Consider the following 16,411-nt stretch of genomic DNA (forward strand, 5'->3'; position numbering starts at 1 on the left):
GGGTTCCCCCGTTGGGTACCAGGATGAGGGGTTTCTGGCCATTGGTTGTTGTTGGGCAGCCAGCACAGCGAAACCAAGAAAGAAGCCTAGGGGACAGCAGTCACCGGCAGGATGATTCCGTGCTTTTGGGCGAACAGCTGTCACTTGACACATCCTCCCTCGAATCTCACAGCAGGCGGTGTGGGTTTTTCTGTGTGCTCCCTAGATGATTCATGCATACCGGCGAGGGGGGGCGCATAAGGCGGTGTTCGCGACGGTTTTCGGATGAAAGCAGCTGTGATTAGGTTCACGAAAGGGGAGGCTATTATTGCGTCGGGTGTGAGCGCGAACTGGAGGACACTATCATTGAACCGCGCTCAAATTCCAAGTCCCCAGATGTGCCATTTCGCTTGTTTTGATTACTGAACCGGCTTAACCCCGAACCCGAAGCCCCTATCCTAGGTACAAGCACGTTATCGGTTGGCGAAGGAGCAGTTGGGATTTGCACAGCCACGCGCCACGCTATCGATGGCGTGATATGTGCGAGGGCACAAAAAGCACAGGGGGGTGGCGAAGAAGATGATAGAATCAAAGACTGAGAAAATGGGGGTAGTTAGGTACACAGAACCAATTACATCCACAATCTCGCGGTCCCGTCGGCACCGGCAGATATACACCAGGGCTCCGTGGGGTGCCAATCGACGTCCATAACGCCGAGCGAGTCGACGACGCGGTGGCCACGCAGCGTCTTGAGCGGCACGATGGTGGCGTTCTCCATGAGGTCGCTGACGACTCTGCCGTGGAAGATCTGGAGGGTGCCGTCGTCGCTCGCGTCGGCGAAGAGCGGCAGGCCACCGCGGTGGTACCGGACCGCCCTGATGGCCTGGGGGTGGAACCGCATGGTCTTGTAGGGGCGCGTCGACAGGTCCAGGTCGTGCCACAGCAGGCGCCTGTCGTAGGACCCGACCACCATGTTGTCGCCGCCCGGGTGCACGTCGAAGGAAGAGATCCAACGGGCGCCCGGCTGCACCACCTTCACGAGTTCGAGGCGCTGCAGGTCGTAGCAGCGGATAGCCCGCTGCGTCGCCACGAAGAAGAGCGGCCGCGTCGGGTGGAAGTGCGCCACCTGCGCGAGGCCCGCCAGCCGCCGGAACGGGATCTGCGTCAGGTGTCGCGAGAGCGTGTGCACCGCCACCGAGCTGCGCTGGCCCGTCGGCGACACGGTACAGAAGTGGTCGCCGCGCCTATGCCAGCTGATGACCTTTACGGGCGATCGCACCGTCACCTTGAGCAGCACGCCCTCGTCCTCGAGCCGCGCGCCTGGGCGTGCCCACTTGGCCGCTGGCTGCTTGCCGTCGGCCGTCATCTGGTTGCTGCCGCTGCCGTTGGTGGCCGCGTAGCCGAATCCGGCGTCCAAGACTGCCCGGCTGGCCTGCTCGACCTCTGGGTCGATGTCTGGCGGCACCATGAGGAACACCTCCTCGCCCGCCGCCGCCGCCAGGACCATGGTGTCGCGATTGGGCCGCCAGCGCACGGCGCTCACGGGCTCGTCGCTACTAACCTTGACGCTCCACACGAGGCGCGACGGGTTGATCATCCAGATGCGGATCGTCCCGTCGTCGCCGCCTGTGGCCAGCCACAGACCCGTCGGGTCCACGGCCGCCGACCTGACCCGGCCATCGTGGCCCCTGAATATCATCTGGCACACCGTCGGGAACGGCCTCAAGTCCTCGGGACGCGGCAGCTTCGGCAGCAGCGAGTTGGGGTCAATGTTTAACCTGTTTTTCCGTACCCTGGGGGCGAGGTAGAGATCCAGGCAGCGCTCGAAGCGCTCCTTGACCAGGGTCTCGTAGCCTGGCACCTTCCTGAGCGAATCGTACTTTTGTGGTAGGTATTCCTTCTCCCTATCTTCCGGCTCCAGCTTCTCCCACGCCTCCCTCTCTGCCTTGGTGGGGACATACTCGGGCGGCGGGTTGTAGCTCATGTCGTAGCCGGGTGGGGGTAGCTTTGGTGCAGGTATATGCATCACATGTTCGGCCCGGGGCTGCTCATCTTGCCAGACATCGTAGTACTTCTCCTCTTCCTCGGCATCCTCCTTCTCGCGCTCCTCGGGCGGCCTGTACGGAGCAATACGGCCTTCCCTGATGGCGCGGACCAGCTTCATGACGCGCTTGGCTTCGTGCTTGGACGGGAGGAACCTCCGCTTGGGCTCAGGGGCGGCGCTCAGGGGCATTTTCTCCTCGATTCCTGTGAAGTACTCGACCGTGTCCTGAAAGGGAGACGTGGGTGTGAGAAAAGAAAAGGACAGACGCGCAAAGATAGGCTAGGGGGCTGCACTCACGGGATACGGATCGTAGCCCTCCTCTGGGATCTCGTTCATTTGCACACGCTTGAGCAGCTCCAGCTCATCCTGGCTGAGGTTCAGCGGTTGGCCGGTGGTGGGATCCGTCAGGCCAGTCCAGCCCTTGGGGATCTCGATGCTCTCCAGTAATGAGTCCAGCGCCTGCTTTCGCTCAGCCGGGCGCATGAGCTTTTTGCCGTCGATAGTGTAGCCGATGTGCGGGTATGCATCGTAGAAGGAGAGCGGGATGTTGCCAATGGTGTTCTCTCCTCCCCGCGCATCCGTGTCGTCCGAGTCGTAGACTGGATCGATCTCATCGTAGACGTAGCGCACTCCGCCATTTGCATCTTCGACTATCCTGTAGTTTGGCCGGTCGTCGTCGTCCTCATCCCCTGCCCCGTTTGTTGCGCCATCTTCCAAAGCTTCTGCACCTTTCAAGGCCCGTTTGAAGGAGTCCTCCTCTTCCAGGTCCGAAGTCGCATCCTCTTCATCATCCTCCCCCTCGCCCTCCCCTGGCTCGGATTCGTCTGCTTCATCGTCGTCCTCGCTTTGGGAGAGGGCGCCATCGAGAAGACCGTCAATAATCTCGTCGTCCGACTCCTCGACGGCTTTCGAGGGGAGCTTTCGCTTCCGGCTTGCTAATTGCGGACCCATTGTGGGATGTGGACGAGAGGTTGTTGGTGACCGTCGAAACTGCACAACAATTGGCGCCGGATTTTCTGGATGCGACGCCAGTAGCCTTTTTTTTTTGATCTTTTTTTTTTCTGCCGATTTCCTCACATCTGAGCGGCGGGGGGAAAAGTCGCGGATCCAGGCGCGAAGCTGTTCACCGCCTTGTCGTTTCCCCACAGTTATCCGCGGGTTAGGGTAATCAACAACGCAGACCCCTGCATCAACTCTTTTACAAAGCACTGAGACTTCGCTCGACTTTCACGATTTCACAGCACTATAAAACTTGCAAGTACTCGCTAACCAAAAATCGACCTTGGGGATAGCCACATAGCGGTAGCAGGTAGCACTACCACTCACCTCACGATTTCGAGCTAAAAGCAAAGTCAAGCTGGGCTCCCCAGTGAGCATGTTGTTATGTCAGCATCAAGTGCCGCACATCAGCCCGGTGATTCCAAAAAGAAAAGCCCCACGCACCATGGATTGTGCATGAGCTGGAACACGTGCTATCTTACGCACCCTTCCTCTCTACCCGTCGTGATTTCTCATTGATGGCCACCGGCAGGGCGCAACCCTTGTGGACGACCTAACGTAACAGGAGCTTTCTTATGAGGTTTCCGCGGCTGTTTCAAACAACTCAAACCCCCAAATGATTGCTCTCCATTCCTCAAAGACTTTGCGCCCAAACTAGCGACTTGTTTCATAAGCCTACAGTCAATTGCGATGGCTTCATTAGAAGCTCCAGTGGCGTCAATCGCCCCTGAAAGTGGAGTGTCGCGACAACAAAAGCAGCGGCGGGCGTGCGATGAGTGTAGGACTCGGAAACTGGCATGCAGCAAAGAGCCGAGCGGATGTGCTCGCTGCGTACGGGAGGGCATTGTATGCCACTACTCTCCCCAGAAGCAGATGGGCCGGCCGAGGAAGCGGCCGCGCGCCGAGGTCCCGAGTGATAGCGGTGACAGGGCCACTCAGTCACAGCCACCGCCGCAGCAGGATCTCCCGACGATTGGCGATGATACCGATTTCATCTCCATGATGCCGGACTTTGCCGCCTTTGACTTGGACCCCACCCTGGCTGACAGCGGTCCCAGCCTGTTCGACATGCTTGACCCAAACTTGTCAGCGACTTTTATACAGCCTAGCAATGAGATCGGCAACCAGGTCGAGGCTGGAACGGTGGGGCCTGGAGACCGGTACTCGGGTCCTTGGGGAGGCTTCATAGGATTGGGGTCCGAAGGGGAGAGCGCTGGTGCTGTCGCCGCCGACGGGTCCGATGTGTGGGCGCAACAGCCGCCTCAAGCCAAGTCGCATCCGCCGCCTCAGCGCCAGCTCCTCAACCTCCACCTCACTAACGGCATCCTCTTCTCAGGTCTGGACGATTTTGGACCAGAACCAGGCCCGACGCCGTCACCACCATCGCTTGCCTCGGACGGACCCCCAACGCCTGTAGTCGCCTCTATCATTGGAAACAGCCCTGTTTCTTGGTCCTCACTACCACGGCAAAGCCAGCACCATCAAGCCCTCAACGAAATCCCGAGAACAGGTTCCTCCACCACCGCCCGCTCCAAGGGCTCTTGCCCCTGCCTGGCCAAGATGTACCTGGCTCTCGACTCGTTGCAAAATCTGCCTGAGAAAGTCGAGCACGCCATGGCGTGCGCACGAGGGGCCGCGAAAACCGCCTGGGAAGTGACCGAGTGTCCGGCATGCTCGCCACCAGACTTCACAGACCCCTTGCATAAGCCAAGCACGCAGTCGTTCCAGAACCTGATGCTTCTCGGGGCCTTATTGCCCTCCATCGCCAACGCCTACAACACCATCCTGCCCATGATCGACGCCGAGGCCGAGGCCTGCCGGGTCGAAACCGCCGCCGCGCGCCGCCACGATCCGCTCACCCGCGCCGTCCCCCAGCTCGTATTTGATATCAAAACCTACGGCGGGCTGTGGGGCCGCGTCGCCGACCGGTGCGGCGATTTCGAGAGCATCATGGCCGCTAAGTCGCTGGACCCGGACATGTGGAGGTCCCTGGTGCGGGCGATGCTGCGGCTCGACGTCTACGGGCTCAGCGCCGAGTTCTGTGGCAACCCCACGATGCTGGGCGTCAGGCCCGCCGAGATTGTGTGCCAGATCGGCCTCAAGGACATTGTGGACTTTTTGCTCGAGAGGTCCCGGGCAAGGCACGCAAAGATTGACGAGCTGGTCGCGGCCGGCGAGATTGTTGATGCGAGCTGTCTCAACCACAAGCCCCTTCCTCCAGGGCAGAAGCATGCCTGTCAGAATGTGCTCGAGGTTGCCAGGCTCTCCATCGAGCGCCTCGTTATTGCGTAGGTGCAAGTCTATGGCTGTTGTCGTCACATGCATAGACCTTATGAGGTTGTATCTTCTCTCAACGATGCCAACTGTCACTTTTCCACTTCTTATTTTATCTTGCCTCATTTTGCTCTCAGGGCCGGCTTCTCTTCAACAGGTTCACTTTTGTAGTCCTTTCGAGTGACGGATCTTGCGGGTGATGGAGAGCCGGTTTCTCTATTACGGGAATGTAAACAAGCTATCGCGCATATCAATAGTAAGAGCTAGTACTAGCAGACCTCTCGTAGGCGTCTCTGGCTCCAGGAAATGCGCCCACCCCTGGCCGCTCATCTTTGCCCTCGTCCTCCGAATCGGAGCCGTTGCCGAAGTCGTCAGAGCCTTCGGGCGGTGCCCGCATAGTCTCCAGGACCACAGGGTCAAGGGATGGCGGTTCGTACGGTTTTATTATATGGATATCGCGCCCGGAGGGCATTTGTGCCAGGAGTGTGGCAGCCGCGGGTACAAGCTGTGTGTTCATCTGTGGGAGGATATTCGAGGTCAGAGTTGACACCTAAACGCCTGACATCCAGTGGCCTCGCATGGAACCGGGAACGTACGGTATCATTTTGCTTGGACCATTTCGCGTCTAGCATCTCTATGACGCGCATTTCGTCAAGCCGGCCGGCGTCGGCGCCCCAGCTGGTCCCCTTTTCGACCTTGCGATCCTCGCGCTTCTCCGTCCACTCCTTGGCGAGCTTTCCCAAACGGAAGCCGCTCTTCTTGCCGTCGCCCGGGGATTCGGCCCCGAGCTCTTGCAGGCCGGCGCGCAGCCAGCCGATGGCGTTGCCGGTCTGACCGCCCAGCTCGGCGTCGATGCCGAAAAAGCGGCATGCCCTGGCGCGCGCGGTCTGTCTGAGGCTCTCAATGTATTTGATAAAGTCACCGCTTAGACCTCTGCTACTTGCACCGCTGTTACCCGGTCCAATGCCACTGCTACCGCCACTGACGCCCCGGACTATACCACCCATTCTCCCGCCGGTGCTGGAGTCCCCGCCGCCACCGGCGCCCCCATCACCCACTGCTGACTGAGAGAGGGCCACGGCCTGCGCGGCGTGCTCTGAGGCGGCGAGACAAAGGCGGGCGAACAGATGAGCGCGCACCTTTGGTATCTCGGGGGCGCGATACATCCACTCCTTGTCCTGGGAGTTGCGGCTCTGGGCAATTAGGGCCGGGTACGGATCATCCTTGAGCACGGCGAGCAGCGTGGCCTCGGCGAGCGCTAGGCTCTTCTGGGCGGCGACGGTGGCGGGGCTGATGTCGGCGCAGGGCGCCGGGCCCGACGATGACGTGGAGCGCTGGCTTAGGTAGTCGTAGACAGACGCGGCATCTAGCAGCAGGCGGGTCGCGCCGGTTACGGCCGCCAGGCGCTGGTCCGGCCCCGGCGGGGCGACGGACACGACGTATAGAGGCTGTAGAGCGGAGCGGGCCTGGAGCGACAGGGCGTTGGCGAGGGTGCTGAGGGCGAAGTAGAGCTCGTGCTCGAGCGAACGTACGCTCACGCGGGGCGGCTCGCGGCCCAGCACGGGCGATTCGGACAGCGAGGGCCGCCATTCGATGGACGGCGCCGACTTGAGAACCACGTCGACCTGCTCGCCGTCGGCGCCGGCGTGCGGGGAGCGGTGGCTGAGGCCGGCGTCCACGGCCAGCAAGTAACGCAGGTAGTCGTTGATGCTGGCGACGACCAGCGACAGGCTGGCGGCCTGGGCCGAGGGTGGCAGGCGCTTGTGCTTCTTAAGGGTGTCGCGCACGACACCGCGATAGGTGCTGGTGTTGAGGGGCAGCGATGGATGCGTCTCGCAGCCGAAGCTAGACGAGAAGGAGAAGGCCGAACAGGTCGGGAGCACAAAGGGGTACGGCATGGCTGCGATGGGCAGGCGTGTGAAGGCGCGAGGAGGGCGGGGCGGCTACATGGGCGCGAGGGTAACCGGAGATTCCAGTAACACGGTCTATATGATCAATTTATCGAGCCTGAGCAAGGACGGCTCCCGCGATCAGGGGCGATAGCTAGAAGGGACAAAAGCCTTGAACCAACCAACATAAGCTTGGGTCAGGCGAAGCTGCCCCTCTCGAATTGGCTTCAATGCCGGAGGTGACATCACAAGCACCCCCTGGCCTCGAGGCCCGGCCCCTATCCAATCATTCGCCCCCAGTTACCCCACAACGCTAGCGTCAGGGCATCCGCGACCGGGGCAGCAAGCAATGAAACGCGATGGCTGGTGGAGAAAATTCGCTGGAGCTTCGCTGGCATCAGCGTGCAGCTTTCAGTGAAGCTTCACATCAAACTTCGGCCGTTGAGGTCCTGGAGCCCGCTCAACGCACGTGCCTCAAGCTTTCGATGCGAATTCGACCCCGTCTCCCACAACGCCTCCCGTAGCCATTGACGCCATGGCCGGGTCTTCCGATCCCTCCCCGCAGACGCCCAGGGCGCGCAAGCCCAAGAAGGCCGCCGCCAGCGCCGCCGTCAAGCCGCAAAGCCCCGTCTCCCCCAAGTCTCCCAAGGCCGAAGCTTTGGTGCGCGTCCCGACCTTCCCGCTGGCCGCCTTCCTCTGGCCCGCCCGTAGCTCCGCAACACAATGGGAGGTCTCGGCACTCACCTTGATGGTGGTAGGCCTCTTCAGGTGGGCTGCAGGACTCTGGGGATACTCAGGCAAGAGTCACCACGCTACACAGCGTCCAGGCGGCACCGCGAGGCGTGCCATGTGTGCACCTGCTGACCCCCTCCTCCCTCCACCATACAGGCTTCCAGAAACCTCCCTTATATGGCGACTACGAGGCGCAGCGACACTGGATGGAGATCACGACACAGCTGCCGATATCACAGTGGTACTTCCACGACCTCCAGTGGTGGGGACTCGACTACCCGCCCCTGACGGCATACCACAGCTGGCTTCTGGGCGTCATCGGCTCACGTATCGACCCGTCCTGGTTCGCTCTCTTCACCTCACGCGGTTGCGATGACCCTACGCTCAAGATATTCATGCGGGCCACGGTCATCGTATCGGAGTATCTGCTCTATATTCCTGCCGTCGTCGTTTTCGTTCGCCGCTTTAGCCGGCTCAATGGCGTGGCCACCTGGACCGCCTCGATCGCTCTTGTGGCTATCCTGATGCAGCCGGGTCTCATCCTAATCGACCATGTCCACTTCCAGTACAACACGGTGATGCTGGGCTTTGTCCTGGCTAGCATGTCCAGCATGCTGGCCGGCAGGCTCCTCTGGGCCTCGGTATTCTTCGTCCTCGCCCTGGGATTCAAGCAGATGGCTCTGTACTACGCTTTCAGCGTGTTTGCCTATCTCCTTGGCAGCTGTGTCTTTCCACGCCCGAATCCTGCCAGGCTCCTGGCCATTGCTGCAATCACAGCCATCTCTTTCGCCATCCTTGTCCTCCCCCTAGTCTTGGGCGCCTTGTACGATGTCCGCCGAGGCATCACTCCTCGACCGGAGCTGGAAGGGCCGCCTCCACCACTGCCCCTCTTCGCCTGGCTGACGAACTACGTCGACACCGAGGCCGCCTACTACCCCATCATCGAGCAGACGGTGCAGCTGATCCACCGCGTGTTCCCCTTTGCGCGCGGCTTGTTCGAGGACAAAGTGGCCAACTTTTGGTGCGCGCTTAACGTCGCAATCAAGCTACGGAAGTACCCTGCCGACCTCCTGCAGAAGGCGGCCTTGGGCATGACGCTCCTTTCTATTGCGCCGCCAAACCTGGTCTTGTTCTTGCGCCCGTGGAAACAACTCCTGCCCGCGGCGTTCGCTGCGACTGCTTGGGGCTTCTTCATGTTCAGCTACCAGGTGCACGAGAAGAGTGTCCTGCTGCCTCTGATGCCCATGACGATGATGCTTGCGGGCAAGCAGGGCCTTGCGAGAGAGGTGCGGGCCTGGGTTGGCTTTGCAAACCTGCTGGGCGCATGGACCATGTTCCCATTGCTGCAACGCGTCGACCTGCGCGTGCCGTATGCAGTGCTCACCCTCCTCTGGGCCTACCTCCTTGGTCTGCCACCGGCATCGCTAGGGGCCTACTTTGACGAGAGCCTGACGACATCCCCCATGCAGTGGGCTACGGCGCTGGTCCACGGCGTCTTCTACCTGGCAATGGCGACATGGCACGTGGCTGAGCTCAGCTTCCGGCCTCCCCCTGACAAGCCCGACCTGTGGGTAGTGGCTAACGTTGGTATTGGGGCCGCCGGGTTTGCGCTGTGCTACCTCTGGTGTATGTGGAGGCTACTGGTCGAAGCCGAGCTGATACCCAAGTCTTGGATCACTAAGAAGCCCAAGGTGAAGAATTTCTGAGCAGCCGAAGGAGATGGATGCAGATAAGCAGGGTCGGTGGGGCACAAGGGCTGGCTGCCGTCAGCGTCTAGATGCTTGGAATCTGCTCTTTGTTCACTTTTCTGCCAATTTTCCTCAGACTTGAACGTTGCCCGACTACGGGATAGGTTTAATCCGGATATATACCCACGCGCTCGCAATCTCAATTCTCAAACGCTGCTGACGCTGCAAGCAATATGTACAGGACGTGTCTTAGGTGCTGCCAGCATTCGCCGTTGTTGGTTCGCAACACCACTTGATGCAAGGTCCTGCATCCAACACGCCCAAACACTGCCACGCCGCGCAGCCGCAGCCTCGATCGGCGCTGCTAAAAATGTAATCGCCACACAACCACCCCTGAACCGTGCTGGAACTGGGAATTTTGTGCGGGAAGACCGGGCTTGAGAGAGAGATGTCAATCGTTAGTGCCGTACGAGCGAGAGGCGGGATTGGGCGAAGCGTCCCAAAGCGGCGAGGGCTCACGTTAGGACCAAGACGCTGTCCACGGATTGCTTCTATTTTGCCGTGCGTCAGCTCCTAATTTGCTGCGGTTGTGCGGGGAGCTCAATCCTCACACGACGGATAGATGTGTAGGCAGGCTGGACGACGAGGCGGGAGTGGGTGTGAAGGCACGAACGGATGTGCCGCAACTATCGTGTCCGGCTTGATGTGACTTATATGGTGTCTTGCGAGTGCGCCTGCTTTTCCCACGATGTCGGTCCGGAAGTGCTTCCGCTTGCTGGGAATGATTCTTAACCCCAAACTCTCCTTAGCAACCGGGATCCTACTCCGTTGACCCGTCTCTCTTCTGGTCAAGTCCGCACCTGATACCAGCCCTCGTCGCGATGCTTCTCCCCAGTTTTTTCGCCAGCGTTTTGTTTATTGGAATCGGCGTCGAAGCCCAGACAACATCTGCTCGAACCTCAACCACGACGCGAGCGAGAGCGACCTCTGTCCCTTCAACGTCAACATCAACATCAACGACGTCTTCGGTTGCGGCGGCTACGCACACCGTCGCGGTCGGTGCTGTACGGACACCTTCCACAGCAGCACAGATACTAGATTTGGCCTGGCAGTCCATGATCAGGGGCTAACCAAAGCGTGGTTGGACACTAGGATGGCTTCAAGTTTCAGCCAAACCGCATAACAGCAGAGAAAGGCGATACCGTTCGTAAGTTATTTTTCCCTTTCTGTTTCTTGCCATCTTTCAGCGGCCCGTACTAATCCTAATATCCACACTACCCAGTCTTTCGCTTCTACCCCGGCGGCCACGCAGTAGCGCGTTCCGACTTTGGGTTACCATGCATCCCCTACGAGCTCACGGGCGTCAACCACGTGGGCTTCTTCAGCAAGATCCAGACCCCGCACGTCGTGTCCAACGACCTGCCGACCTTCTCCATCAAGATAAACGACACGCAGCCGATATTCTTTTACTGCTCCGCCCCGGGGTCGTGCGTGGACCACCACATGATTGGCGCCATCAACCCTGTGGGTTCTCCTTTCCACCGCTGCAAGCTCTAGCCCCTCTCTGCTTAGGGACGGCCCACTGACCAAGCCTGTTACGCACACAGAACTCGACCCAGACGCTGGAGAAGCAGGAGGAGGCCGTGAGGAAGGCTAGCCTGCAGCTCACGCCCGGCGACGCCTGGCCCAGCGAGACGGCGCGCCCGACGACGCCGACAGCCGGCGCGGCGGGTGGTCAGCAAGTGGCACCTGCGCTGGGGCCCGGGCAGATCGCGGGCATCGCCATCGGCGGGACCGCGGCCCTCGCGCTGGTCGGCGCGCTGTTGTTCATCTGCGGGAGGAGGAGCGGCCGCGGGCTGTTGCCGTGGTCGAAGGAGGACGGCGCGGCGGCGGCGGCGGCGGCAGCCAACCCGCCGACGCCGCGTCTCGGCGAGGGCGGCACGCCGCTCGCGGGCAACGCGGCCCCGCTCGACGTCAAGCATCAGCATCAGCAGCAGCATGTCGGAACGCTCTCGAGCCCTGGCCACTCGCCGTTCGCGACGACCGTGTCCCCGTACTCGGCGGCGGCGATCATGCACGACCCGTACCGCGCGGCAGGTGTCGCGCACCATCCGTACCACCCGCACCACTACCAGAACGTGGTGCCACCGCCGCCACCGCCGTCGCACGCGGGGGGCAGGACGCCGCCCTACAGCCCGGGGTCGTTCCCGACGTACCAGCCGATCTCGGGGTACGGCCCGCAGCACCAGCAGTACATGCCGCACCACGGCGCCAGCGTCAGCTCCGCGCCGAATTGGGCCGCTCCGAGACCCGGCGCGCATGGCGCCCACGAGCTCCCGCCGCCGACCGCCCCCGTGGAACTTTCCGCGGCTCCCAGGAGTCCAGGGTTCCAGGCGTACCAGCAGTCGCGGCAGTTTTCTTACTCACACAACTCAGATAGGGGGTTCACGCCTGGGCCGAGGCCGTAGGGTTAGTACGGTGTTGTGCGACAGAGTTGAGTTATGTTTTCTTGTAAATATTTTATTCCAAGCCTGTCCGTATTGACGGGTTTGTATTAGTTCGAATAGACTTCAAGACGATCCTCAAAATAAACCCAACTGCCTATTCGGGGCAATTTACACCCAGACATACCAGGGTGGTGAGTGGAGCAGGGGTGGGAATCAGGAACAAGGAATCAGGAACGAGAAACGACAGTGTGGGATCTGCTGGCATCGTCCAGGGCCGACAGAGAACAAGATGAATCGTTCGGCGGGTTCCGAACACGCAGCCACATCGATATCAAAGAAAAAAAGGAAAAAAAAACAAGGGCAGGGCAAGGTCAAGGCCAGAAACGGAAACCTCATCTGTTGGCGGTTGCCTGAGTCGGGAGCCGTCGCAGCAGCCCATGTCAGAAATTACTATACCAAAGTCAGCACAGGAGCAGCCAAAAGTCGTTGGCGCCATCGATGCATCCTCCACTGCGCATGCTGTCATGCACTTCCATCGTGGGAGGGCCAAGAGGTGAGCTGCCGAGCCACCCGGGCCTGTGGGCGTCGTCTCATAGGCGGGCTATTTTCAGGCCTGATGCCGGCAGGGGGGGACGGGGTCCTGGTGGTGCCTGCAGGTGGGCTGGCACGCTTTTTTGGGACGCCAGATGCTTGCACTGCCCGCCCAGGGGGTGCGTTGAGCCTCAACCCGGAGTGCGCCGCTGACGCTTACATAACTGGAAAGGCGTGAGAAGGCAGGGCGCGAGAAGGCAGGGCGCGCGCAGTCAATGTCAGATGGGAGATGATGAACGGGGACTTGAGCTACGTACGGCACAGTAAAGCAGGCCGGTAACCGGGTCGATTATCGAGATCAATCATTCTCATCCCAAACGGGATTCGCACCAAAGCACTGGATGAGCGAGCTAGTGTTGAGGTGGCCCTGTCTGTGCTGGTTTAGGTCCCAGGTCGGTTCAACGGCGCCGCTCACAAGCCCGAGCTTCGACGAACCCCGCGCGATCGGCCCGGCAGGGGACCGTGCGCACTGGCCTGGCCCGTCCGATTCCAGTTAGACTTTTCCCCTGGGGCCTGGCGATGTCAAGAACGGAGCATTGATGGCCGCAAATTCGAGAAATGCGGGTGCGGGTTGCAATTGCCCAATGTGACCACGTATCCAGAAAAGACACATGTGCTTCAGGCGGTGCGCTGCAAGTGCTACAGGCCTTTACAGCGCCCTCGCCAGGAGCAGAGCACGGTGCCCTCGTTTGGCGAGTCGTGGCGGTGCGTCGAGCGTCCTCCTCGACGCGTTTCGGCCAGGAGAAGGAGAAATTGCAGATCCGACCCTCTTGGCTGCTGCTGCGTTTGAAACGGCCTCCCCCCCATCTCGCGAGGGTCCTCTCTCGCACCTGTTCGATGGGGCGGCCCATCCGTTCGAGAAGCCCACACCCCTGCCCACGCCCAAGCCTCAAGCCAAAAGGTACCTATAGCCGCGCGGGTACTGGCAGCCTCTGCGGCGGCGCACCCACCCACAGGTCCCGTTTTCAGCCACGCCATGTACCTTTTTTTTCCCCTCCCTGCTGCGGACGCTGCCGCAGGCACAGCAGGCATGCCAAAATACACCAGCGCCGAGGTCCCCACCACAGTGCAGACGGCGGGCGGCGCGCTTACTTTGAGACCTACTCCACGAGCCGAGCTTCGCTCCCAGAAAGAGGACACAGTTGTTTTTATCTAAGCTGCCATCGCCAAACCAGCGTCCTTTTTTCCCCCTGCGACTTCACCTTTTCCCCATCGAATCAATTCCTTCTCCTTTCTCCATCAACCACTTCGTCCTCGGGTGACTTTTTTGTTTTCGCTTCCCTTTCTTTCAGTTCAGCCCTCATCTCCTTCTCCCTTCCGCCCGAAGTTATTTTCTCGCCGGCAAACCCGCAACCTGCGACAGGCTACACGCCCCCGACCGCATTTTATTCTCACTCGCTGGCCGCGACACAGCTGGCGACTGCGACTCTCTCCCGTGACATCCGAACTGTCTTCGACCTGGTGAAACCCGAACAGCCAGTCGAGCAGAACAAGAGGAGGACAAACGGCCTCGAGCCCCGAAACCTACAAACTACCCCACCACCAAAACCAAAACCGACGCCATGGCGCAACGAGGTCCCTCGGGCTACGGCATACCCAATGCCCCCAACCCCTTCGGCGGCCCGTCCATGACCGAGAGCGAGCCCAGCGCCCTGGACGCCATCCGACAGCAGACGAGCAAAATTGAGGATGTGCTGGACAACCTCTCGGAACCCATCAAGCCGTGCGTTTCCCTGGTGTGCAGTTTGGGATGTTCCAGCTTTGTTTTGCTGGCGACCTGACGCGCTGGCAACAAGCTCAAAAACAGACAAAATCGGCTGACCTTTTCCCTTCTGCAGATACTTACCAGCCATTGGCCGTTTTCTTATTGTCGTGACTTTCCTCGAGGACGCGCTGCGGATATTGACGCAATGGAGCGACCAAGTCTACTACCTTCGCGACTACCGTGGCTGTAAGTTTATCTAGCCCTCAGAACCCCCTTTTGTAGCTGTAGGAGTGCGCGTTAGCATGCCACCACCGAAAAATAGGGGGCGGCAACAACGGCGCAAGATGCATTGGGTCGAGGCGGCGGAATGGAGGGTATCAGGATGCTGACGATTACCTCTCAAACAGTCCCCAAGGGAATCCCGCAGCTTTTCCTGATCATCAACGTTCTCGCCATGGTCGCGTGCTCCACACTGGTCATTGCCAGGAGGTACTCTGAGTATGCCGTTGGCGGCCTCATTGGCGTCGTCGTCACCCAGGCCTTCGGTTACGGTCTTATCTTCGACCTCAACTTCTTCCTGCGCAACCTTTCCGTTATGGGCGGCCTGATCATGGTACTCTCCGACTCGTGGGTGCGCAAGACCAAGGCGTTTGCTGGCCTGCCCCAGCTCGAAGAGAAGGACCGCAAGATGTACTTCCAGCTCGCTGGTCGCGTCCTGCTCATCTTCCTCTTCATCGGCTTCGTCTTCGCTGGCGAGTGGAGCATCTGGAGGGTCCTCGTCTCCGTCCTCGGCCTGCTCGCCTGCGTCATGGTCATCGTCGGATTCAAGGCCAAGTTCAGCGCCACTCTGCTGGTTGTCATCCTGAGCGTCTTCAACCTGCTGGTGAACAACTTCTGGACTGTGAGTAGATCCCATTGCGATCTTGGCGTACTTTATTGGTTTCGTTTTTCTAAATACATGAAAACTGACACCCTTATCCTTTCACCAGCTTCACGAGCACCACCCCCACAAGGACTTTGCCAAGTACGACTTCTTCCAGATCCTCTCTATCGTCGGTGGTCTCCTTCTCCTCGTCAACAGCGGCCCCGGCCAGTTCAGCATCGACGAGAAGAAGAAGGTCTACTAGAGCGCCCCTGTGAACGCTAGGGAGATACGATGGCGGGCAGGGTACAAGCGAACCGACTTGATGGTGGCCTTCTCTTTCTGCGGACGAATGCCTCGGGAGGTCCCTGGGCCAGCCCGGAAATTGTCTGCACCTTGATCGCTGGGTGGCATCGGCGCGGATCTCCCAGGAGACTACAGAGGAGACGGCTGTTTTGTCTGTTGTAGATGGAACTGTGCCGAGGTGGAAGAAGTCAAGGGAACCCGGTAATGCCGGAGTGGGTGGGGCGCGTCGGCTAAAGATAAGAGGAGGGAACGCCGTGATGGCGCCACGTAGGTTTTAGTTTATACAAAATGTTAAAAAAGAAGTTCACGATTCGCTTACGCTGCCACACGGGAGGTTGGCCTTTATTTTCTGCAACGGCGGAGTTTGAGAGTAACTCGATTTTGAAGAAAAAAAAGCTTGTATATCAGAAAGGAAGTGGGAGGCGAGGCCATAAGGGCAGTTATAAAAGAGTGAGTGGTCGTTTGTTTCGATTAGGAGAAGAAAACGGCACGTGTTTCTTAAGAGGCTTCGTCGGCCACCTGGCTCACGCGCTCCATCTCGCGTCTTTTCAACTGACGAAACACGCTGCGGCGCTCCTCGAGCAGCGCCTTGGCCCAGCACCTCTCGGCGCGGTGGCGCGCTAGTAGCTCGGCCTCGCGGGCGGCGAAGGCCCCGTCGACGCGGGCGAGCTCGCGCGCCTGCAGCTCCAGCTTGATGTCGCGGTCCTCGCCGCGGCGGTGGCGGTCGCGGGCGGCCTCGGCCTCGCGGGCGGCGCGCCAGGCGAGCATGGCGGCGTCGTTGTGGCGCATATAGGCGGCCATGGCGGCCGCAATACGCTCGTTGCGGTCGGAGCGCCTGGCCCACAGAGGCTGCAGCAGGGCGCGGTAGGCGGCCTCGGCGTCGCGCTCGAGGCGG

At 60.2% G+C, this 16,411-nt stretch overlaps 8 protein-coding genes across 8 annotated transcripts in view; 5 read left to right on the plus strand and 3 right to left on the minus strand.

The window, feature by feature from the left end:
* Positions 1–304: 304 nt before the first annotated feature.
* On the minus strand, positions 305–3,092 carry GGTG_06035 (ribosome biogenesis protein ERB1). The gene is made up of 2 exons (XM_009223847.1): positions 2,321–3,092; positions 305–2,248 (listed from the first exon to the last, which is right to left on the minus strand). Exons 1-2 carry the CDS (start codon positions 2,972–2,974, stop codon positions 611–613), a joined length of 2,292 nt encoding a protein of 763 aa, XP_009222111.1. The 5' UTR covers positions 2,975–3,092; the 3' UTR covers positions 305–610.
* A 329-nt stretch (positions 3,093–3,421) lies between these two features.
* Positions 3,422–5,650, plus strand: GGTG_06036 (hypothetical protein). Its single transcript, XM_009223848.1, has one exon. It carries the CDS (start codon positions 3,713–3,715, stop codon positions 5,312–5,314), a length of 1,602 nt encoding a protein of 533 aa, XP_009222112.1. The 5' UTR covers positions 3,422–3,712; the 3' UTR covers positions 5,315–5,650.
* GGTG_06037 (pH-response regulator protein palC) lies at positions 5,370–7,415 on the minus strand. The gene is made up of 2 exons (XM_009223849.1): positions 5,893–7,415; positions 5,370–5,813 (listed from the first exon to the last, which is right to left on the minus strand). Exons 1-2 carry the CDS (start codon positions 7,192–7,194, stop codon positions 5,547–5,549), a joined length of 1,569 nt encoding a protein of 522 aa, XP_009222113.1. The 5' UTR covers positions 7,195–7,415; the 3' UTR covers positions 5,370–5,546.
* A 305-nt stretch (positions 7,416–7,720) lies between these two features.
* On the plus strand, positions 7,721–9,623 carry GGTG_06038 (dolichyl pyrophosphate Man9GlcNAc2 alpha-1,3-glucosyltransferase; the record flags this gene model as incomplete). Its single annotated transcript, XM_009223850.1, has 2 exons — positions 7,721–7,939; positions 8,082–9,623. 2 exons carry the CDS (start codon positions 7,721–7,723, stop codon positions 9,621–9,623), a joined length of 1,761 nt encoding a protein of 586 aa, XP_009222114.1.
* Positions 9,624–10,353: 730 nt separating this feature from the next.
* On the plus strand, positions 10,354–12,215 carry GGTG_06039 (hypothetical protein; the record flags this gene model as incomplete). The annotated part of the gene is made up of 5 exons (XM_009223851.1): positions 10,354–10,367; positions 10,542–10,669; positions 10,792–10,812; positions 10,888–11,129; positions 11,213–12,215. The coding sequence occupies 5 exons, from the start codon at positions 10,354–10,356 to the stop codon at positions 12,071–12,073; spliced, it is 1,266 nt and encodes a 421-aa protein (XP_009222115.1). The 3' UTR covers positions 12,074–12,215.
* Positions 12,216–13,125: 910 nt separating this feature from the next.
* GGTG_06040 (hypothetical protein) lies at positions 13,126–13,799 on the plus strand (the record flags this gene model as incomplete). Its single annotated transcript, XM_009223852.1, has 2 exons — positions 13,126–13,544; positions 13,613–13,799. The coding sequence occupies exons 1-2, from the start codon at positions 13,255–13,257 to the stop codon at positions 13,797–13,799; spliced, it is 477 nt and encodes a 158-aa protein (XP_009222116.1). The 5' UTR covers positions 13,126–13,254.
* Positions 13,800–14,205: 406 nt separating this feature from the next.
* Positions 14,206–15,475, plus strand: GGTG_06041 (ER-derived vesicles protein ERV29; the record flags this gene model as incomplete). Its single annotated transcript, XM_009223853.1, has 4 exons — positions 14,206–14,366; positions 14,482–14,594; positions 14,756–15,249; positions 15,338–15,475. The coding sequence occupies 4 exons, from the start codon at positions 14,206–14,208 to the stop codon at positions 15,473–15,475; spliced, it is 906 nt and encodes a 301-aa protein (XP_009222117.1).
* Positions 15,476–16,014: 539 nt separating this feature from the next.
* GGTG_06042 (hypothetical protein) overlaps positions 16,015–16,411 on the minus strand; it is a gene marked incomplete at both ends in the record, with an annotated part of 2,392 nt that continues 1,995 nt past the window's right edge. The window contains one exon of the mRNA XM_009223854.1: positions 16,015–16,365. Within this exon, the coding sequence (XP_009222118.1) occupies positions 16,015–16,365 (351 nt within the window). The remainder of the gene's footprint in view (positions 16,366–16,411) is intronic.

Source organism: Gaeumannomyces tritici, assembly GCF_000145635.1.
Source record: "Gaeumannomyces tritici R3-111a-1 unplaced genomic scaffold supercont2.3, whole genome shotgun sequence".
Lineage (NCBI taxonomy): Eukaryota > Fungi > Ascomycota > Sordariomycetes > Magnaporthales > Magnaporthaceae > Gaeumannomyces > Gaeumannomyces tritici.

What these genes read in the sequence shown, in the direction of transcription:
- GGTG_06035 (XM_009223847.1), bottom strand. Translation starts at nt 2,974, where the DNA reads ATGGGTCCGCAATTAGCAAGCCGGAAGCGAAAGCTCCCCTCGAAAGCC. An exon ending in AGGGCTACGATCCGTATCCC is followed by an intron (nt 2,249 to 2,320) that starts GTGAGTGCAGCC and finishes TCTCCCTTTCAG; the next exon opens with GACACGGTCGAGTACTTCAC.
- GGTG_06036 (XM_009223848.1), top strand. Translation starts at nt 3,713, where the DNA reads ATGGCTTCATTAGAAGCTCCAGTGGCGTCAATCGCCCCTGAAAGTGGA.
- GGTG_06037 (XM_009223849.1), bottom strand. Translation starts at nt 7,194, where the DNA reads ATGCCGTACCCCTTTGTGCTCCCGACCTGTTCGGCCTTCTCCTTCTCG. An exon ending in GGTCCAAGCAAAATGATACC is followed by an intron (nt 5,814 to 5,892) that starts GTACGTTCCCGG and finishes ATCCTCCCACAG; the next exon opens with ATGAACACACAGCTTGTACC.